We start from the raw sequence: 24,434 nt of genomic DNA, 5'->3' as shown, positions 1-24,434 counted from the left end.
TCAAACAGTGCCAGTGATAACAATGCCTCTGACCAAGAGTACACTATGATGATGAAATGACTAGAAACCTCAGCATCACCACCATGACAAACAGCTGATGAGTATTTTGTTAGAAGCTCTTAAAACACATAACCATAACCAGGGATGCTTTCTCAATATTCTTCGTGGAGCACCTTGAAAAAGCTGGAGCCATTTGACAAGTAAAACACGAGGAAAGTTCTCGAACCCATTGTGAGTGTGTAGTTTTGGCACCATTTCTCTTTAAAAATGAAAGCTTGTCAGTAAAACTGGAAGATCGATATTCATATTGATACATATTTGTACAAATGAGTATGGACTAATTGGTGTGGCAAAATCTACATGCAACATGACATACACAATAATTAACAATGTCTCAATAGATAGCATGCATAACAATGACTAGGATGGCATGCACACACTAACCTACATAGCACTTGAAATAATATGTACCCGGTGAGTTTCGTCAACTGAGGTCTTATATTTCAACTTACAAAGACAACTGGCAATTATTTTCTTTGCTTACAATAATAAATGCATTCCCCCCCCCCCCCCAAAAAACAAAAAAAAAATCCACATAAAATACATTTTTAGTTTTTCTTTCATATAGCACTTTTAAATTTTTTTGTCTGACATGAATAAAGTGATGTTTTCTAAATATGCAAAATCTGGCAATTTTAACTTCAATTTTTGTTGTTGAATTTCATATGAAAAAGATGAAAGAGACTGACTTGTAATAACGTAATCATACAATCGTAAGTGAGAATAATACTTGAGCATGTGACATTCTCGAACGTCAAATTGTCTCCGACATGTCTTTAATGGGCTGCTTTCTGGAAACAACGTAACTTGAATTAGAACAGCACCAAACGTTGAGATTCTTAAAATATACGACAGTATGACAGGAACAAACTGACAATACTGATTATATCCTGCCCCAAGACTAGGAGGAAGGAAACACAGAGACTTCTATTGTAAGGCTAACCAGTTAATCCATTGTTGGCCGACATTGCTCATAACAACCACTGGGAGAGAGAGAGTCTAGAACTTAACTCGCTCTTTCCAGCAGACGAGTAGAAGCTTGCCTACGTTTCCTTATGATCAAACACACAGGAAAATATTTTCACAATTCATGAATATCTTAATCATTGAGCTGACTATTTGACTAGTTTCAAAAATTGCGACTTGACAACCACCAAGTCTTTAGTATTCTCTATATATAAATTGCCACAATTGTCTGCAGACATATACCCCTTATACATCAAGGTTCCCTCTAAGCCTCTGTGACCATTCTGCATGTCTTTCTCTCTCACTGACCAACAAATAAATTACCATCCATCATGCAAAATACCACAACTAATGCATGCACCACCTACAAGAGTAAATAAAATCATATATGGCACAGTAAACAAATATCTTAATACAAGTGGAAGCACGGACACGTTATAACGAATAATTTATACAGTCTGCCTGGCCATTTAGAAACACATATATGTTAATATACATCAACAAACTGGAATTATATCAGTGCAATGGTTCGCACCGCCAGAGGCCTCCCTTCAGTATGGAAGCCCCCCAGTCATCAACAACGTCGTAAATACAAGGAGTTCTCCCTTTTGCAAGTAAGAATTTATCATAAATATGGAAACTGGAAACTACAGCTGTCACTGGTTGGATATTTCAGCATTGATATCTCATCTGAAAAATGTCTTTTATCAATACATTGATAATTGACACCATACAGAGTACTGCATTCACATATCCAGGTGTACAATAAATTTAAGGATAGTGAATGAGGAAAAAGATTACCAAATCTGTCTTATCATAATGTTTAGTTTATTTTAAGGCTATGCTTTTACATACGTTTCCTAGTGATACCATTGTTGGCACAAAAAAATCAGTTTAAAAAAATAACCATATTTGTATTGATATTCTCATTGTGCACAGACACAGAATCAGGATACTCAGTGTAGACATCAATATTTCATTGTTCCATGACTGCCCCACTGGAAACTGACCAATTGTATTAGTGACTTATCCATGCATTCAACCCTGACCAGCTGCTGAACAGTTTGGGATAGAAGACTTGCAAGGCATCGTAACTGGCTCAACTTCAACTGGCATATCTCTTGAAAGTTCATTGTATTAGTAGTTGTACACACGAGGATGAAAGGGTTTCACCTCATCACCTTCCAGACAAATACACATGACATTTTGTGCATTGAGTAGACAAGAAACACAAGTTCAAGCTACAGAAGGCTTGTCTTAATCCGTAATTCTACCACCCAAGATTATTTTGCAATGCACAATAAGATTCTGTTTCTAGTAAAAAACATCAAAACTGACTTAAAATTTCATAAGAGGCAGTGAACGTAATGAAAGCAAAAAATGCAATTATTTAATGACTGAGGTTTTGTATACAAGGAATGACATAAAAAACATATTGCAAGTCAAGAGTTAAAAGATCTAAAGTTGTCCAGTTGTAAGTTAGATGCAAAAGGGAATGTGTTTACTGAGCATGGTTCAATCTCATATACAAAGACATAGGAAGAGGCTGAAAGAATGACCCTAGGTTTCCGTCACCTACAACCTTCACTGACAAATATCCTCAACAATCATTTGAAACTCATTCCATTTTTCCACACCAGAATCCAATCTTTTTCGTTCAGCATAAAGACAAGCTAAAAATGATGCGAGAAGCATATCATAAATAAATTACACAAATTGCACCAATGCAGGCAACAAAATAAACTTAAATATGCCATCAAAGTCATCTCTGACCCGATAGTAGAAGCGATATATTTAATACGTCTTCAATACAAAGAATAATAGCTTGGGTAAGAATTGAGGTTTTTGCTGTCAAACTTCAGAGGCATGACTTCAATACTGTACCCTTGCATGAAGTTTGAAACATAAAAAATATTCTGGAAAAGAATAATTCGCAAAAGAATTGACTTCAGATTGCCTTACATAAGCAAATGATTGTGTTAACATTTTTAATTCCTCAAGAATAAGAGGAAAATGATTGTGTCAACATTGTTAACTCCTCCAGCAGAAGAGTCTCGGAAGGGTCATTAATACATATTTGCACCATATGTGGAAGCCTTTAGCGGAAGCCATACGGTTTCTCAGTTCAGAAGGTTTGCAACTGGACCCTGATGTCGGACTGGAAATTTCCCACAAAGACAGTGGGGTCAGTTTTCCATGAAATCCTGGAAGTAAATTTCATGAATGTCCATTTCCATTGCCTTCACTCTGCTCCGTGTGATGGCCAGTCTTCCGACGCTTGGCAAAATGTTCAATTCTGTCTTCTAAGCTATCTGTAAAACAAAGAAGGGAGTGAGGTTTACATGTGAGGTGAGGTGAGGTGAGGTGAGGTGAGGTGAGGTGAAATGAGGTGAGGTGAAATGAGGTTTACAAGGCAGGTGAGGTGAGGTGAGGTGAGGTGAGGTGAGGGGAGTGAATGAGTATGGTTTTATGCCGTTTTTAGCAATATCCCAGCAATATCATGGCGGGGGGCACCAGAAATGGGCTTCACACATTGTACCCATGTCGGGAATCGAACCCGGGTCTTCAGCGTGACGAGCTAACGCTTTAACCACTGTGCTACCCGGCCCCCCTGAGGTGAGGAGTGTGTGTGTGAAGCTGCTTTACCAGAATAATCAAGTTTGGACCAGACAATCCAGTGTCTGACGTCATAAACATCGATCCATACATTTGGGAAACAATCACAATGACATGCAATCAAAAAGTCTTTGTTTGTTGTTTAACACCACACTCAGCAATATTCCAGCTATATGACAACAGTCTGTAAATAATCAAGTCTAGACCAGACCATCCATTGATTGACAACATGAGCATCGATCTACACTATAGGGATATGATGACATGCATCAACCAAGACAGCGAGCCTGACCACCCGATCCCGTTTTTGCCTCGGACACGAGCATAGTCGCCCTTTACGACAAGCCTGGGTCGCTAAAGACCTATTCTACCCAGGCCTTCACAGGTCCAATCAACTAAGTCAGCCTGTCTGACCAAACTTTCCATTTTGTTGCTTCTTATGACAAGCTGGGGCCCTATATGCTTACCCAGCATCCCCCATGGGTGTTGTAAATAAGTGAGTTTGGTTTAATGCCAAATAACATCAAACAATTGGCTAGTTCGACTGGATTTGGAGTAGACGTATCCTTGGTCTTCCGTAATACTAAATCGTTGTCAAAAATATGTGCAAGGAAGTCCAAATTGATGCAATATATGCTTAAGTAAAACCAAGACACACAGGTATGGTGCTGACCATTGCTGTTGTGATTTAAACTCAAAACCAGGGGAAACAAGTCTGTACAGTTCCGGGCCAGCTGTGTCAAAAACGTAAAAATTAAATGAGCAGGTTCTTACCGCACATGGGCCGTTCCAACAAAGGCCTGTATATCCTGGGTTTGTTGCCTGGTGTGAGCCACTCTGACTGCTGTAGAATGGGAGCACTCAGCTCATTCCATGGAGCAATGTCAGACTCTGATGAACAAAACATAGTGTTAAAACTGCCATGACTTCCACATCATATTTGACATAATTTGGAGTGAGTGAGTGAGTTGGATTTTACGCCGCTTTTAACAGTATTCCAGTTATATCACGGCGTGTCAGCTTAATGTGGGAGGAAAGCCCCAAGTGATGCAGGTCTAAGACATTTACCACTTCAGTGAAACCAACGAGCACGGGTTTGGTGCTGACAAAACTAGAAACATTATCGGGCGAACCAGGATTCGAACCCACAATCATAGGTTTCTGGCGTGCCCAAGGGACGCAACTCTGCACAGCGAATCGCAGCGCTTTAGACAACTGGGCCACCCGTGCCCTATGAACTCTCAGAAATGATAGCACGCAGTCTTCAAGGGATTTGTCTAGACCTGCCTAGAGGCTGATATTCAGGTAAGTAAAAATGAATATTGTAGCTTTGTAGATGGAATTGTATATCAATAACAGAACCAAGGAAATGGCTTTAAGGCTTATTTTTACTTCATTGCACTGCTAAAATACTTCAGATTTAAGGAAAATAAGAGCTCTTAAAAAATAATCCACATTTGGAATACAAAAAAAAAATGCCTCCCAATAGCACTTAGTTTCAAATCTTTGATAAATCCCTGTTCTGAATCACTGATTTAGTCAGAAGACTTTACCGATACGTAGCTTCCCAGTTTAGTCTTACTGGTTTTATTAAACTTATACTTTATACGAATTGCAATACACTGCCAATTTACTTGGCTCGCCATTTGGTATCCAAGCAACGATCAAAGGAGATAATATGGTCACAAGGCAGCGCAAGCTCCTTCCCAGCCTGTGACACTTTCGTTATATTCTCGGTATAGAGAGCTCAGCGAACAGGCTAAATTTGTAAGGAGCTTGATAGTCACGATGTGTACACGCTGATCGATTAAAAGATCGCCAGAGGCATGTTGTATCAGAAAGATAATATATCCATATCGATTAGGAACACACATTAATACTTATCTATATCAGCCCCAATATATTGCTACATTTACAAACGTATTGCAATACCTATTGCTGAAGATTTGCCCCACAATATACCGGTAATATCGCACACCCTTAAATTAATAATGATGCCAAAAACATGTTAGGACTATCAACCTCGGCACAGACTGCCTAAATGCAACCCAAGCTACTGAAACTCTTGTTGGTTGGTTGGTTGGTTTGTAGTTTAACACCGCACTCAGCAATATTCCAGCTATATGACGGCGGTCTGTAAATAATCGAGTCTGGACCAGACAATCCAGTGATTGATATCATGAGCATCGACCCACGTAATTGGGATCGATGACATGCATCAACCAAGTCAGGGAGCCTGACCACCCGATCCTGTTAGTCCCCTTTTCGACAAGCATAGTCACCTTTTACGGCAAGCATGGGTTGCTGAAAACCTATTCTACCCCGGAACCTTCACAGGTCTGATTGTATGTACAAATTGACACCCCTGTAACAGCACCAACCTGTTTCCACTTTGGCTGTGTCAAGCTGGTCCAACATGCCTTTTATCATGGCTGCCCTGTAGCATAAGAAATTATTCTCATCACTATTTCAAATTACATTTCATTCAAATATGATTTAATTGCAAAATTGATTAAACAAATTTGGCATAGGTATAACTAGAATGTGTTTTTATTAAAAGACAATGTTTCCCTACTGCTTTTTTTTAAACATTAGGTCAAGTTGTTACTGCAAATGTGTTTCCAAATGAGAGAAACAATATTAGAAAGTAATAGCCAAAAAAAGAAATTAAACAAATGAAAAATTTGAAATGGCAATTGTTAGGCATATGGTCATTGCACATGTATAGTTTCATGCAAAGTCTAAATTGTTTCCGTGACAATGTAACAAAATAAAACTTAGAAACATTTCCAATAGCAAAAGGCATCAGTGAAGCTTAAGACCATTGCATATACCAAGTTTTGTTGAAATATGTTGAACAGTTTTCAACGAATGGCCCAGAAACGAACCCTATCTTTGTTTGCAACTAAGTCAAAATTATTTCCATGGAAACAAAACAATAAAACTGAGAAACATTTCAGAACAGCAGAAGGTACCAGTTGATCTAACAAGCACTGCTTATGCCAAGTTTTGTTGAAAATAATTAACAGTTTTCTTGTTATAGCTGAGAACTAACAAACAAAGATGAAGATGTGACATTACTTGACTGCATGCTGGGCCCACAGCTGCTGAAGGTGGCGAATGTTGTCTTCATGCCAGTCTGAAGAACAAAAACACATGATAAACAATTTGCAAACTCACGAAATTGGACAACAAAGAAAGTATTTTGGTGTTGACACTTCAACCAACTGAGAAGTTACACACACACAAGCAGTTTCCTGATTACCTCAGCGGGTGGGCCAGGAATTATTGCATGGAATGATGTCATCGATTTCTCACCACCATGTTCAGTTTTTACTGATTAACTGACTTGTATCATATTTTTGCATGTTTGGAGGTGTAAACAAAATGTAAATCAGTGACCGAATGTACTCATCGGTTTCACTGTGTGCATACCGTCTTTTACGTTTATACCTTTAAAAAATGCAAAAAATATTGACGTCAATTCTTAAATGAGCAACAACTGGAACATGGAGTATGCCAGACAAAGTTATACACAACAGTCAACAAAGGACCCTCAAAATCAGCTTGCATCAAAAGTTCGTACTTCCAACAATAATGCCCATTTCAATGGGGATTAATATTGGGTTTGTAATAGTCAGCTAGCTGTTTGTGTATACTCAAATAGAAAGTTGTTGGTTGGAGTCATAAATATACTTTTGTCCGAGCCAAAATATTTGAAAAGTTGATGTGTTTAGTTCGTGTGTAGGAGTCTTGTAACTGGCAAATTAATGTGTGACCTAGTTGACGTGTGTGTCAGCATCACAGGGCAAATGAAGACATCATCGTCAACCATAACTTGAAATACATGTAACACCATTATACTTTTTTCTGATACACACATTTCTCCTTTGTCTGAAACTAAAGATTCATACCTGCTTCATAGACCCACTCAACATCGTCTCCAAAATCACAATCAAACAGCACTAGAGGTATTTCTGAAAGGACAAAACAAGCAATGTAAAATAAAAGACAAACATTCAACAAAACATGCAGCTAGTGTTCACATATTAGTTTTGTAAATCATGTATTTTTAATTTCTGAGTCAGTGTTTCAGAATCGATCAGGCATGATCATGTGTTTCAGGCGTGCCCAAGAAATGCAACTCTGCACAGTCTTTGCAGAGCTTTATACAACTGGGCCACCCTTGCCTACCGACCCAACTCCTACCCATACCACCACCCCCCCGTCCCCGCCCCTTCAAGTCTCATAATAGAGGAAACAAGCTTCAATATTAAGCATGCAGCTGACAATATTTTAAACATAAATATTTTAAACCTGGTAGCAAAAACAATGTTTAAAAAGAGTTAACTGCGGTCATCGTTTCTACACATGATCCAAGTTTGCTCGATCACCTGTGTCAGTCACATGTCCTAATAATAACATAAAAGAGTAACGCATCCACATTTCCATTGCACTTGGTTCCTAACGCTGGTCACACCCCAAATAGTTTTCCCGTCTCCTTACCTGAGGCCATCGTGTATTGAGGTTTTCTGGGGTTCTGTTCGATGTTCAGCAATTCATCTATAATCTGTACAGAAGAAAGGAACATGTCATTCGTTTATGTTTGCTTATAACAGGAGTACAGCATCGACTGGAGTTGGTGGATTAATGCAACATGACAACTATATCATAAAAAAATATTTCTAATATATTTATTTAATAGTCTGGGTAGCATAATGAAAGGTCTATTCAAGTCATCTTAACAAATTTTAAGACCATTTCAAGGCAGATAAACATCAAATCCTTTTCAAAGCCACACTGACAAATTAAAGACCCTATCAAACTTGTGCAAACCTTGTTATGCTGTGAACAACAAAATGGTTTTACTTTTTCCTCATACTAATTTCTTATTTTATTGTCGCAGCACTAACACTAACATCTTCAATCTTGCACGCCATAGTTAAAATTGGCCAATTACATATTGTGTTTACTCTTTATCTTTTGTCTTTTTTTTTTCAACAAGTATAAGGACCTGGCACTGTGTAGAACCAGAGAGGTGGGTGAGGTGAAATGGGGTTTAACGTTGCGTCAAAGATTATTGCACTTATACAACGACATGCATCCTCGTGTGTGTGTGTGTGGCTGCTGGTACTAGACTGGACTGACGCCGATTTATAGCGCTAGCTCACTGAGATACCATGCCACAGTTTAACATGAATACCCCATTCAGACACTGTAAACTGACTCCGAGCCGACCAGTCCTTGTTTTAGCCCCTGAATGCCGAGCGCTAGACAGGGTAACAACAAGTACCATCTTTTAACGTCTTTTGGTATGACGCGGCCGCGGATCGAACTCCGGACCTTCCCCTCTCCAGGCGGACGCTCTACCACTAGACCACGGAGAACCAGAGAGAGGTGGTCGTCCACTAGGTGATGGTCAGTACTTACGTCTGGCCCCTCCTTCCCCTGTCCCACCAGCATGAGGACCGCCACTATACATCGCACTTGATGCCACAGGAAGGCCTGACCCACTATTGTCAGCTCACACATCTGGTACCCATTTTCTCTGCAATTGAAAAGTTTCCTCATGTTAGTTGGTTTAATTAATTTCTTTCATGCATCACTTCAAGTTGTCATCACAGTCTGATGTTTCCTGATGTAACAATAATATTTCATGTGCTTTGAGAAAATTATATATATATTGTACTTCTTTGACATGTGTTATGATATACAGTCAAGTAACGACATGGTTGGTTTGCATATGATTATGTCGGATTAACGAGTATGTTGTATAAACGAAAATAAGTTGTATCAACATTACTGATCGAAAATCGGAAAACTACACGATAGATAACGATACAAACACTAATTGTTCATTAATTGTTTATTGTTAAGCAAGATTATCTCTGCAGTCGTTGTAATATGCAGCTACCAGCCGACTCATCTCGCATCAAAACACAGGGATGTGTATTCGCGGGCAGATCAACACGGACTACGCTGATCACTGTGTCAGATTAACGAGACTGATTAATCAGTGATTTCAGTGATTCGTTGCAAATGAGGTGTGTCAGAGTCGGAGTGTGAGACTGTCTGATATGGTCTAAATAGCACTGATTTATTCGGTTTTCCACCATTAGTGTCGGATAAAGCCGATTTTGGATTAACGAGTGTCGGATTAACAAGACTTGATTGTAGTCAGGTTCCAATTATTAATTTGTGAAACAGTTAAGATGTGTTAATTCTTTAGTACTATGTGGAAAAATAAAGTCCTATACCTTTCATCTAAAATCTTGATCTCTGCAGATAGGATTCTCCTTGTGAAATTGACAACACCGTTGCCCACATCCATCTTGCAAAGGTTGCGGAAGTCGTGCTCACCTATCAGTTTAGCTGATGCTTCACACATTGCCTGAAATGAAAAGATAAGTTTAACACACAGATGACACCTTGGAATCAGTCAATACTTGAGCTAATATCTGTATTCTGTATTGTTTGTTTGCTGTTTATGCCGCACTCAGCAATATTCAAGCTATATGACGGTGGTCCATCTAATCCCATCAGTCTTCTCTTATGAGAAGCATAGTTGCCTTTTACAGCAAGCATTGATTGTTGAAGACCTATTCTGACCTCTGCATTCTGTCAGTGTGAAAATTAACTTATGAGTGACAACTGGATTCAATTTGCATCATTATGGACAAACTAGTGAGTTATTTTGGCCTAACACCACTTATAAAAGTATTTCAAGTATGACATAGCTTGTAATATGGGAGGAAAATTCAAGGGTAGACGTCATTGGTCATATCTCACTTGTCTGATGGTCATTTTGGGCAAGTGGTTATGCAACCTAAAAACAACTTTGGGAGAAAACAACAAGCCATTCTAAATTTTTACTTGCCTCGGACAAAGGGACTAATGGCTGTGTCTATCCCTGGGAAAGCCCCAAGTGATGCAGGTCTTGGACATTTACTTTATTGAAACGTTTGTATGAGCATGTGTAAGTGCTGACAGACAATGTGAGAGAGTGAGTGAGTTGGGTTTAACGCCGCTTTTAACAGTTTTCCAGTTATATCACAACATGTCAGCTTAATGTGGGAGGGAAGCCAAAAGTGATGCGGGTCTCAGAAGTTTACCACTTCGGTGAAACCCACGAGCACAGGTATGGTGCTGACAAACCTAGAAACACAATCGGGGCGAACCAGGATTCAAACCCACTATCATAGGTTTCTGGCGTAACAACGAATCGTGGTGCCGTAGATGACTGGGCCACCTGTGCCCCCACTGACAGACAAAGAATCACACTGAAGGCGAATGTGGGATTAGGAGCCAAAATCAACACATTGCATCGGGTACTGTCCAGGATAGAAATCGGCCGCGAGTTCCAGAATTGATGCAACTGGGCCACCAATGTTTGCCCAACACACACCTGTTCAGGTCTACTAACAGGTAACAGGCAGTCTGACTGACAGCACTACTACTACTACTACTACTACTACTACTACTACTACTACTACTACTACTACTACTACTACTACTACTACTACTACTACTACTACTTACTCCCAAATCCAAATTTCCTTTAGGGAAGTAATACTTGTAGGTCCTTCGTTTGCAACTAAATCTGTAACACAACAATCAATGAGTCATTAAATACACAAAAACAGGGAAGCTTACAAAAAAGAAACAATGAATATATATAAACATAATTTGTACACAGTACATTATCTAAATTGTAGCTTGCAAATAATGAAATCTTCGTCAGGATACCCAGTGGTTGATATCATGAAAAGCAAGCCACCTTTAACACTAACACACATTGTTACCACTTTATTGTTTATTTGTTGTTTAATGCCGCACTCAGCAATATTCCAGCTATATGACGACGGTCTGTAATTAATCAAGTCTGGATCAGACAATTCAGTGATTGACATCATGAACATCGATCCACGCAAATGGGATACGATGACATGCATCAACCAAGTCCAAGTCCCAACCTAGTCGCCTCTTATGACAAACTTTAACCACACGAGTCAGCTCTTACAAAACTGATTCTTAAAATCAAATTAAGCAGAACTTGCTACAAGACAAACCATTTTTAAATAGGGGTGAGTTTCCTAATTTACCTAGCACTAAAGTTGTGTTCTACTGGTGCCCAGGCCAGGACCCTTATCTCAGGGGGAAGAACCTTGTTGAGAATATGTACATAACGTATCTCGGTACTCTTGTCCCCTGAAACATAACGCATCACCATCACATTCATCGTTAAGGTATTATGACTTGTGACAATATGACAAATTGTGTACTGGAAATATGTTTAGCAAAACAAACTGGTCTGGGAAAGCAAATATCTGGTTTGTTCAGGTCGTGTTTATGATCTGAGTCGGTGTTGACGCATCACATGTGACGTCATACATCAAAGACTCGAGATGCATCAGTTTTATGCAAGATTAGCATGTAAAGTTAAGGAAATCCTGCAGCATTTTGTGATATGAATAAAGACACTCTGTGGTAACATTTGACTGATCGTTGTTTTGTCATTGGGTGAAATTAGGTTTAACATCGCGTCCAAGATTATTGCACTTATATATAGCGACGTGCATGCACGTGTGTGTGTTTGTGTGGCTGCTTGTACTAGTCCGGACTGATGCCGATTTATAGTGCTAGCCCACTGAGATACCATGCCACAGTTTGACATGAATACCCCACTCAGACACAGTATACTGACACCGAGCCGACCAGTCCTTGTTTCAGCCCTTTAGTGCCGAGCGCCAGACAGGGTAATAACAAGTACCATCTTTTAACGTCTTTTGGTATGACGCGGCCGGGGATCCAAACCCGGACCTTCCTCTCTCAGGGCGAACGCTCTACCACTAGACCACGGAGGCGGTCCTGTTTTGTCATTTAATGGTACACACTGGAAACATCTATTCTTAACATACATACTTCTCTATGTTAATACATTCCCACACAGATATGTCCTTACCTTGTCTGAGGTGGGCCGAGCCACCGTCTCTCTGTTTAACACCTGGCCCATCTAGAAGGTTCGTCCGCAGGTCAATAGAGATCACCTGCAACAAATACCATCATGATAACAAAAGAACATGAAAACTTTTCACTGCACAACTACAGCATTTAGTATTTTATTCTAATGCATTGTGAATTAAGCCTGATAACATCAACGCACATTAGGCCTACCCATGAATCAATTCAGTTTCTTGTACGGATTCTCAAAAAAAATACCTGAATCGGCAAAAACCTGTCCCAATTACAACTCTTACAAGCGTAACCATACCACCCACCCTGAAACAAAATGATAAATCTATGTATGACACTATTAGGATGGGACTGTAAAGATCTGGCGTAGAATAGGTCTTCAGCAACCCATGCTTGCTGTAAAAGGCGACTATGCTTGTCGTAAGGTGACTAACAGGATTTGGTGGCCAGACTCGCTGACTTGGTTTATGCGTGTCATTGTATCCCAATTGCATGGATCAATGCTCATGATGTCAATCAATGGATTGTCTGGTCCAGACTCGATTATTTACAGACCGCCGTCATATAGCTGGAATATTGCTGAATGCGGCGTTAAACAACAAACAATCCAAACCAAACTATCAGAACGAATCAAAGTTAACCTAAGTAAACCAGTCATGCGAAGTAAACCAGTCATGCGAACAAACTGTTTGATTACTTACGAACCTAAATACCTTGAGCATGGGAATTGTGCAAGTTATCTCTTACTAGTAGTATTTAAGTGATGTGGACATTTGGAACACCAAAGGTGAAGATAACTTTTATTCAAAATTATTTAACTATGCATGCATGCCGGTTTTATGGGACTAAACAGGGATACAGTGGCACAGATTAACATGAATATCTGATCCAGACACATTAAACTGACTCCAAGCTGACCAGACCTTTTCTTATCCGCTATTGCTGATCACAAGGAAGGGTAATAACAAGTACCATCTTTTTTACACTGCCAAGAGATCGAACCACAGACCTTCTGTTCTCTGGGCAGATGCTCTATCTACAACACCACGTAGGTGGTCTGCGACACCATGGAAACAAAACTGCTGTTTACCTGGCTGAGGGCACTGACTCCCTTGTCTGTCCTGCCACATCGGTGATAGTTGGACACCTCTCTGCAACATCAACACACTCACGTGCAATACTTGGAAAAATGATAATGTTAAGTGATAATTGCTTAAAACTCCAGCTATATTTGTTCTCCTATGGGTTGCATTGCAATAAATGCTCGCCAATGCTTATGTGCCTCAGAGAGTAAACATGGTTTTACAGCAATACAACAGCTATATGACAGCAATATCACAGCTTTTCATCCATGAAACACCAAAATGACATCAACATTGTCCATATCACATCAATATTACAATGATACATAACTTTATAACGTTATTTAGGCTAAATTACAGCTACCATACATCAACATTCTATTTAAGGTGTGTCACCGTGGATGTAACACAACAGCACCTTCTAAGCATGGTAATAATTCGTACAAGTCTATTTTCACAAGTCGTAAGTTCAGCGTTAGAAATTGGCACTAGTCCTACAGTCCTTGCCAAAGTGCCCAATAGTTAAGGTATAATAAGGACTAGTAGAAATTAGCCCTTTTTAGGGGTTTTGCTATATATTATCACAAGGACTAGTGGACAAAGAGTGTTAGTTTCTAACCCTGAAGTTCACCAGGTGAGCTTCATTAATCTTTGATCTATTGCATCTTAATTTTGGAGATTATGTGACACTTCATTCCAACAATAACATTTTGTGTTTATATATTTCAATTTATAAAAGAGATTCCCTCTCACTTCTAGTTATACTGGTACTCTTATAGGTTGTGAATTTTCTGAATTATCTCCCCTTGGCCATACCTCACATTCCAGTCATTATTGCTAACAAGAAAGGAGAAAGGGTGAGCCTCACCATACACTCGTGTATTTGTCGAGTGCAGGTGATAGGAACTGGTCTAGATATGCACTTGCCAGTCCCTCCCTTGACATCTACCCTTGGTATCCAACATTATAAAGAGCAGGGGTGAAACCCCATTAGACAACCCAAATGTCATAAATCCCATTTGAAACAAAATCAGACATAATCAAATAGTTGCAAAATGATGTACACAAAACACTCAGGTATCATTAACGTAGGGAGTATCATAAATGTAGGGGGCGTCAGGGAGATTCTAGTATTAAATATTGGACAAGCTATGGGTTTTTTTAAGCCATTTTGAAGATTCCAGGGATCACCTATTCATACCCTGGCACCCAAGGGAATGGGCATCACAATCGATCCATGTTAAATGGTGTGACAAGGTGAGGTGAAGTGAGGTGAAATGGGGTTTAACGTCACATCCACGATTTTTGCACTTATGAAGTGATGTAAGTGTGTGCATGAGCGCTCGTACTAGATCTGACTATGCCGATTAATAGTGCTAGCCCACTGAGATACCACGCCGCAGTTTAACTTGAATACCCCACTAAGACAAACTATACCGACTTTGACTGAGTACTGAGTATGGTTTTACGCCGCTTTTAGCAATGTTCCAGCATTATCACGGCTGGGGGACACCAGAAATGGGCTTCACACATTGTACCCATGTCAGGAATCGAACCTGGGTCTTCGGCGTGACGAGCAAACGCTTTAACCACTAGGCTACCCGACCGCCCCTACTGACTTTGAACTGACCTGTCTTTGTTTTAGCCCTGTAATGCCAGGCGCCAGACAGGGTAACAACAGCTCAGCATCACTGCACATGCACACAGTAAGAGTATCTTACCTTGATTCAATGAGCCGTGTTTTGAGCAGGGCATCAAAGACAGCTGCCTCGATGGTCTTGTCCGTCTCTTCTTGAACCACAAAGCCCTGGTGGTCCCAGCCCAGGTACGCTATTTTCAAGGCAATGTGACGAGTGTTGTACCTGACACACAAAAACTTAGCATCAGCTTGATTGGTTATATTTCCTTACATGACACACAATTGGGTTGTTAAACAATACATTCAGCACTATTTCAGTCGAGGTGAAGTGGAATGTTACGTTCAAGATTAATGCACCTATATAGCAACATGGCTGCTTGTACTAGTCTGACAAATGCCAGTTTTATAGAGAAAGCCTACTGACTTACCATGCCTCAGTTTAACATGGTTCATACACCTCTAACAATACACCATGCTCAGACATTTTACAGTCCTTGTTTCATTTCCTTGATGCTTAGGGCCAATCAGGATAACAAGTGCCACCTTTTAGCGTCGTTTGGTTTGACATCGACACTGTCTCCAAGCAGACGCTCCATCCTCTGTTACCATCTGGGTTTCCCCTTGTCTATTTCTAGGTTAAATATCCATGTTTACCAAGTTTGTCTCGAAATATTAAAAAAAGAAGAAGAGAAAACTGTGACTGAAGCTTGAGTGAATGACTTATAGATCTAACAAAATTACATCAGAGATGACATCTTTGCACTGTACAAGATGTTGAAAGAATTAAAACCAAAAACATTTTCATATTTGTTGAAAGCTGGGACTGACAAAAAGTGGTGGGGGACTGGTTATATTTAGAGTTGCCAGTCCAAAAGGACTGGCAGTTTCAAAAGCCAGCGGGAACACTGCCTCACAAACAGGTTCCCGGGAACCAATTCTAAACCTGATGCTCACGGAAGGAAAGAACCATGCTAACGGTCATGACAGTCACAACACTCACTTTGAGAAATCAAACTCTCTTTGGGCCTTTAGTTTCTTCTTGCAATCGACCTTCAACTCTCCCTTGAGCACAATATTTCTCAGCTGGGTCACGTGAGCCTCCAACTGACGGACACGCGTTAAGAGGTCCTGCAAGTGAACAGCCACATTTCAAAAACATGAATCACACTGGTGCTCCCATGATCAACCTTACTTCGTTTCAAGACAAGCTGTAGCTGTTGTCAGCATCAGGCTATTACAGCAAGCGTCATGAGCAACCACTTCGTCATGGGATATTAGGCGCATCATAAATGGACCAATATTTATTATTAACACAAGTGCAGTAGAACAATGACCGTTCACCGTATCGGTGTATAAACAGACCAGACAAAATAATCTGGCCTGACTGCTACCCATAAAACTAATTGTCATACTCGGTAGTCACTGTGACCATCTAATACATTTTAGTCGCCTCTTCTGACAAGCACAATCAACTGAAACCTTTTATACCAGAATTTACATATTCACTAGTCAATAGTTACCATGGTTACACTGGAAAGTGTTTTTATGTTTCACAAAGATATGTGAAAACTGAGCATGCTAATTACTATCAACCCTTCCTTTAATAATTCTATAAAAATTTAAACATATGTTATCTTCCAGTTTTCATAATGGATGCAGCCTGTTTACTAATCAATACATCTCTGCAGTGATCACATACAAGAACAATCTGCAATTACCATAGTCACATAATAATCATGCACGATCCCATTTGTTATCATCAGTTATTCACCATCAGACAAGTAACATGCATATCAACATTGTGACATCACAAATATATAATATATACAGTTTGAGACATACAAGTAACAACTGACATGTCATAATGTGTGTCATGCACTTCAAATACATGCCAGGTAGTATTGACTCATTAATTTTGTGACAATAAAAGAAAGTTGTTTTTTTTTCAAATTATATGACTGGTAAACAGATCCAACTAACCCTAAAAAATGAAAGTTCAAAAAACCATCTAAACAGCATCATGAAACTTACAAGATCACCAAAAGAAAATTGTGCAGTTGATTGAAATGCTATCTAATGTGACAAGCTTGACATTCTATGTATTGAAACATTCTTTCAAATATTATTCGAAAATCCTTAAAACATAAACAGGATCATTTTTTTATAAAAAAAAATTTCCCACCCACCATCCAGGATTTCTCACAGAATAATCTGCAAACCAAGAAATAAAACAACTAATCTATTAAGAGTTAAGCGACTTGTGAATTCAACAATATATTGTGTGTGCAACCACTTTTTTTTCTCAAAAGATAAATATATTATCTCCCAATATATAATAAAAAGGTACACTATGTTATGAGGTACAGGTTTGAGAATTAATGAAATCGGGTATAAAGTTCCTCACTCAATAAAAAAATAATAAATAATAATTTATGTCCATGAATGGTTTTCACATCTCTTACATGTCTCAAATCATCTTGAAGAAAACCTAAAAGATTCTTGGTGTATCTGTTGAAAATTTCTGTTGCCAAAATACATGATTACCATTTCTGACTGAAACAAAGTAGAAATATTGTTCAAATAAATTATTTTCATTTTTTCTTGGGACTAAAAACTTCACAAAATTCATAAGAATCATTTCTTCCAAGGCATATCCCAAAAAAATATTTCATAAAATTTAGAGCATCCCATAGCATCCCAAGAACTGCAAAAACAAAGCATAAAAAAGCAAAACATTGTGGTTTTCCTCAGATAGGTATCAACATATTCATGAAGATTTTCAAAGAAACTCCAGCTGAAATCCAGATAAGATGGTCATATTTGTCAGTTAGTCATTAAATAAATATGGCTAGTGTGGGCAAATCAGAAATTCTTTCCCCAAAAGGAGTAAGTTAAAAATAGCTTTAGGTACTGCGTAATCTAATTTCGAGAGATAGGTAAAATTGCAATAGCACCTACAACCAGTATGGTCTTTAGTCAGCAGTCACGATATCAGCGATGGCAAAAATAACCAAAAAACCCATGTCCAACAAAATATTAGCATATGTCAAAAAAAGGGCTTGAAAAAATAATGAATGGTTTATAATCACATGCTGTGCAAGATATAATTCCTATGCGAAAGTCATCAAACAAACGAATTTCATGTTTGTGTTGCTAGAGGAACTATTGTTCAGACATGACCGTGGCTAACAGTCGGTTAGGTCAAGTTGTTTCAGTGCTCATGCCGTGTTCATTCACATTTCACAATATGTGTCATACCCATGCCATACAAGTCTATATTTGCAAGACAACACAAAACAAACATGCATTCCGTTTCAAACTGAACAAGATTCAAATGATGATGTTGTGCCATATATACATCCAGATATACATAAGCTATATTAGTTATTCGCCGCCTTACAAAGGCATCATCATCCTAGCTTTGACAATTATACATATATACAACCACAAACATGTTAAATAAAAAAATTCTCTTTTGAAGGTTAATTCGTCTTCTGATATTAGCTTTATCTGAAACATTGAAATGGATTAAATGGTTAAGCAAGGGATTACCCACATGAATGTCAGCCATGGTAGAAACGTGTACACTGATGATCGCGTACCATATTATAATGCCAATCACCATTTGGTCTGGGTTAAGCACTGTTAAGCATGTCATAAATGAGGACAAATCATTTCAATGTCTTGCACCAAGGACAACCAGACACCAACCAAACCATACAATGAACATTGGACTAACAAAATCAGAACTGCCTGTTTCAAGTCTGACATTTTGTGATAACTGTTATGCTCTTCAAAAAAGTACCAGGGTATTTAACCATGACATAGTGGTCTAAAAAAAGGTCCAATATCATTCAAACCAGCTTTAGACTAGTACAGTCAGGGACCAAGAACTGGTTTGACAGACGAATATGTAAAAAATTTAAAAAATATCAATGCAATTTTTTGTGAAAGAAATTTACTTTTTTTATACAGATATGGGTATAGAGTGATAGGAGAAATTTCAGGAACATCAGACTCAAGACATGAATGCAGTGTTCAGGCAATTCTGATTGCTACGATAAGACCAATCCTTGTCAAAACAAACACCATGTAAGGAGCAGCTCTCTTAGAACAGAACTGCAGGTTGTGCAAGCTCCCCACAGCTTTAGGCCAGAAGCTACCAACATCCAAAGCATGCTACAATCTTCATGCACATGCGCACCACTTAAGTGTGGCAACCATGACCATCCACTAAACCAGGATATACCTTTTCTTCGTTGTCACTTTCCTCGGTTATCATATCAACATATTCCTCTTCGATGTCATCGTTTGTGCGACTATCCTCGTAAGTTTGAGTCTCTACAATAGAATCATCGGTCACACTGGCGATATCGTTATTGTTTTCCACGTGATTAATCTCATTTAACTGCCGAAGCTGGATCGCTCCATGACCGTTTGCGTATGCCAGCATGACACCTCCGAGGTACGCATCATCGACCGGTTCCTGTTTAATGGCCATGGTGAGGGGAGATAACTGAGTATTGCCATCCTGAGAAGTGGGTGTGGACTGGGCGGGTGATTGGACATGGTTGACGGAGTTGAGTGAGTATGTTTCAGGAAATACAGGAATATTCAAATGGTGACTAGTTACTGTCAGACTTGGGGAGTTACAGTAGACTTCAGGAATAGATATAGCACCACGCTTCCCAACGCTACTGACCAGTTTCTTCTCCTCGCTGGCATGATTGGAAGTAATTACGGGAACTACTGTCTGTGTATAGCCTTCGTATTCTGATACCATCCTCTTCACATCAGTTGCAGTGGGATCAGGCTCATCGGTGAAGTTTGAATGGTTGCCCAAAACTTCCACAAACCAGAAGTCAGCAAAGCCTAGCCTCATTGTCAGCTTCACACGAAAACTACACTTATGACCACGAACTTTGTGTTTCTCACATCCTGCAATACATGAGAACAAATTTGTTAAACAGTGGTGAAAGTATGAACAAATGGTTCATGTCATCACTCTTAATGTTTTAACTAAACATCAAACATATCTAGATTAAAATTACAAATCCAGAAAAAAAACACCTTTTTATTTCCCAACATAACCATAAAAAGTAGACACTAGACATGATCCTTCCATGAATATTCAAATTTGACATTTCATTTAAGTCATATCTCTTCGACATCTGATCCAGACTATTTCTGTATTTGGTTATCTGAAGAGTTATTCCCCTTTGACTGTCATAATTTCAGTTCAATTTTGGTACACCATGGACTTAATTCCCAACTTAAAAAAAGGAAAAACTAATTTTGTGATTATAATCTTAAGGCTTTTTTAATATTTATGCATTTCCATATCGAATGTGACACAATTCAAGTTCAACCAGATCAGCTTCTGGCCACCAAAGGGGTATTACGAATGTGATACTGGATGTTATCGGTCATAAACAGATGAAATACAAATAAATTCTGATCTTTTTAACATGACAACCAAGAAGACATTAATGAAAAACTGGAGAGAAAATTATATCTGTGATGTTTCCAGTATAATTTCTATTGATATTTGAATGTTTCTGAAGTTCTTAAATTACAGTTTTTTAAACACTGCCAAAGAGAAAAGATTGAAACTGGTTTTGTACCCAAACATACAAAACATACTTAGTTCAGAAATTTTATGTTTAACCACAAATTCGGGCATCGTGTTAATTTATATGTAACCAATAAGTAGGTAATAATGTTTATTCTTAGTACAAACAGAAACAGTTCAATACCTGGGACACAAACTCCGAATCCGCCACATCCTCTCTTGCATGAATTAGTCCCACTGCAGTACAAAGTCTCTCTCGCCATGACGATATGACGAACATTTTTAGCTCTTCCAGCCCTGACTGATCCATTTTGCAGCACCATCTTTCCAAACTCTGTCAATGTGAATCGGTCGTCAAGGAAACTCGGTCCCTTGTGAACTTCACAATATATTTTGTGCACCTCCCGTCCTTTCCGAAGCATGCTTGCTTGGCGATAATTATCAATGCTATAGAGGTACTGGCGCAGGTCCTGACAAGCTATTTTCTCTCCCTTCATTTTGGTGAGATTTTCTTATATAATTGTATATATACTGGCTGTAGGTTGAATATCACAGGATTTGAGTATTCTTCATGGGTAGCAATTGTTGTGTAGCACACAAAGGTGCTAAAGAAGCCTGGCAAGCGAATGGCTCTGCATAGGAGACGCTCACCCCATTACATTGTCCGTGGTAGAGTATTTCTTGGTACTAAGCTGGACAGTAGAAAGAGAAGTGTTAGCATAGAAGAGGACAGGCAAAAAGAAAAGCAGAGAGTGAGTGAGTAGGGTTTTACACCATATTCAGCAAAATCACAGCTATACTGCAATGGTTTTTATAGCAAATAGGGCCAAGAACTGGCCAATTAAGTGGTCAGTGCAGCATAGATCCAGAACATTTGGGTACCATGACACACATCAGGCACTGCTGAGTGTTGGTCTTCCCAGTTTGTCTCCTTACTAAGTACTGACCATACTCAGCAGCTGTATGGCCATCCAATCCCATTTTTGGCGCCTCTTATGACAAGTGAAATGATGACTGTCCTTATGAATGTCAATGATTGTACATTTTCAGACAGAAAATGAGCTATAGATTATGTTATGGGTTATCTTGTAAAAGGAAATGGTGCTCAAAGAGAGTAGAACATCTGAAAAAGTGTGAAAAGTAGGCTTTCCTAATATTGATCACTTCTAAAAGCTAATGAATAAATTTGGTTAAAAGCTGCACAAAGTTTTTTTTACAAATTGTCTGAGTATGGAATCAATATTAATCAAGTGTAAGAAGAAAAGACATTTTTTAGAAAAGTATTAATGGAACAAAAGCACAAAATTTGAAATATATCTGGAATATTCTGGGTACATTAATTTTATTGTCCTAACTGACGATTTGATTATTTCCATATTTCAAGCAAAGGTAAATGGTGTTTCACACAAACATAACTTATACCTTTATGCCGCAACATAAACTTTTCAAACAAACTGCATCACTGACTACATTCAGAATAATATTAACATGTTCAAAACAACATACAACATAGAGACTAACACCATTAAAATGGTTCAACTTTAAGCTATGAGATATTTCATAAACTCAGGAGAATTCTCAATAGTGACTGAGATCTCCAATGTTGTTGTTTGCATCCAGCTTCACCTAGAGAAATAAATATGTTAAGTTTTGGTCACATATTTCTAATTATTAGGACCAAGTAACGTTTATTGATAAAATAACGGGACATCTTCCCACACATTTACAAGCTATCAACATCTGGCACATTTCGCCCAGTCCGAGGTGAACTCCTTGCAGCGAAGCTTGCGTGACGTCACACCACTCTGACCTGAATATTAAATGACTGAAAACGAAAGCTTTTACAATCGTACCCGTCTAACAAATAACATTTTCAATCAAACCAAGCCTTCTAATACATGCATCAAATAAATAACAAAGCTCACTTGCTCAAATAGTACCTCCGCAGTCGTCTAAAACGCTACAGTCATTAAATTTTTCACCAGAGTTGGGCGTAGCGCGGAGTCGCTTGGACACATCTGGGTATTGGCCGATCGCCATCGCTCGCTGCTGACAAAAGACCGATCTCCCCACCCCATTATAAACCCCCATTACCTTTTCCTTAACTCATCTAACGGGCTAATATTCAGTCACAAACGTGTAAAAGCATCTAGGATTTATACCAGCTAAGCCACTTACCTCCTTCGATAAATTTTCAAGCATAACGGGTGCAGTTTGTCGAGAGGGCATATCTGCAGTTGAACCGGGTGAAGCCATTTTGTTTCCTCTGCTGGGAAAGTAAACAGCGACCCCTATCCGGTGGGTGCGCGGACAGTACCCGTAACTCTGTCTGTTCCTACCCTCATTTGAATCTCATTAATGCCTTTGAAATGTGTGATGTCATGAAAATATGAACTTTAATAATTTTAGATGTGACAAAGTGTATTTATAAATACCTACGCATTTTATCACCCACCAATTAATCTAATTTCACTTTCACTTTTTCTTACTTCAAAACGAAATCCTGAAAAAAACCCGAAAATAATATTTTCATTAAATCATTTAATTAACGACTCTATGAATTGTTTATATCAATAACTGACATCGATCTTATTGATTTTATTAGGATATGTAGATATTATTAACCACAGAATGTGTTAGATTATATAAATATGCAAAAACACACGTTTAAACTCAAAACTAGTGGTTATCTCATACAGAGTGATGCTGAAGTATTTATTCCATATTATATTTTTTGATACTTTGAACACATAGACATTTTACGAAAACGAAAAAAAAACGAAACAAAATTAAACGTAATATCTGACGAAAAGGGGACACAAATAAACAAAAATTGTGAAATATACCATCGAGTTGGAAAGACATTAGATTCTTCCATTTTGATGGAGAGAAAATATACAGCGACAGCTCTCGACAACACCACGAAATAAATGGGCGTGACCAAATGTGCTCGGGAGACGGAATTTCAGTTCAGCTTGACGATACGGAAACTGACGAATGTAAGTGGAATTAGTGGAGTTTCCTTACTAAGAGGAAGAACAAGCACGTGGGTACGCGAGATTTGATAATCTTAAAGACGCCTTGTTCAGAAACATTGTTTAGATGTCAACTCGGTTATAACGCGTTCTGGTCCGATGTAAGTTCGTGTAACGATGAATCGCTATTTAATATGAACTAATTAGGTGTCTATTCCATGTCGGCCTTGTGTTTTATCGATATCGATTGGTATAGCTGCTGATAACAGGAACGCACGGCATACATCTGTATACACCCCTTTGGAAATCATCATGTTATAGAGAGAAATTGCGTTACATAGCACATCGTTATAACGCGCACCTGTCCTCGACATGCTCTAACAACAGCTGAAGTCATTAATTTCATGAAAGATTAAAATAAATGCAATATGTTTCATAACGATCACATAAAAGTACTGACTTCGTCACATATTTGAAATACGAGTATACTTACAATACCGTTTCGTTATAACGCGCACCTGCCTGTTTGTATATTGACAACTCTCTTGTGA

General features: G+C 38.7%; 1 protein-coding gene across 1 annotated transcript; it reads right to left on the bottom strand.

Annotated features, from left to right (window-relative positions):
- Positions 1–611: 611 nt before the first annotated feature.
- On the bottom strand, positions 612–23,175 carry LOC139471561 (tRNA pseudouridine(38/39) synthase-like). Its single transcript, XM_071253939.1, has 17 exons — positions 23,087–23,175; positions 21,093–21,600; positions 19,586–20,274; positions 16,337–16,464; positions 15,419–15,559; positions 13,706–13,766; positions 12,605–12,689; positions 11,745–11,850; positions 11,182–11,242; positions 9,900–10,033; positions 9,073–9,190; positions 8,149–8,212; positions 7,557–7,619; positions 6,724–6,781; positions 6,024–6,079; positions 4,417–4,533; positions 612–3,338 (listed from the first exon to the last, which is right to left on the bottom strand). Exons 2-17 carry the CDS (start codon positions 21,403–21,405, stop codon positions 3,244–3,246), a joined length of 2,289 nt encoding a protein of 762 aa, XP_071110040.1. The 5' UTR covers positions 21,406–21,600; positions 23,087–23,175; the 3' UTR covers positions 612–3,243.
- Between the last annotated feature and the right edge of the window lie 1,259 nt (positions 23,176–24,434).

This window comes from Haliotis cracherodii, unplaced genomic scaffold (assembly GCF_022045235.1).
Source record: "Haliotis cracherodii isolate W230 unplaced genomic scaffold, xgHalCrac1.p SCAF_23, whole genome shotgun sequence".
In the NCBI taxonomy this organism is placed as follows: domain Eukaryota; kingdom Metazoa; phylum Mollusca; class Gastropoda; order Lepetellida; family Haliotidae; genus Haliotis; species Haliotis cracherodii.
The sequence above is the reverse complement of the archived record's forward strand: the minus strand, read 5'-3'. Positions and strand labels throughout refer to the sequence as shown.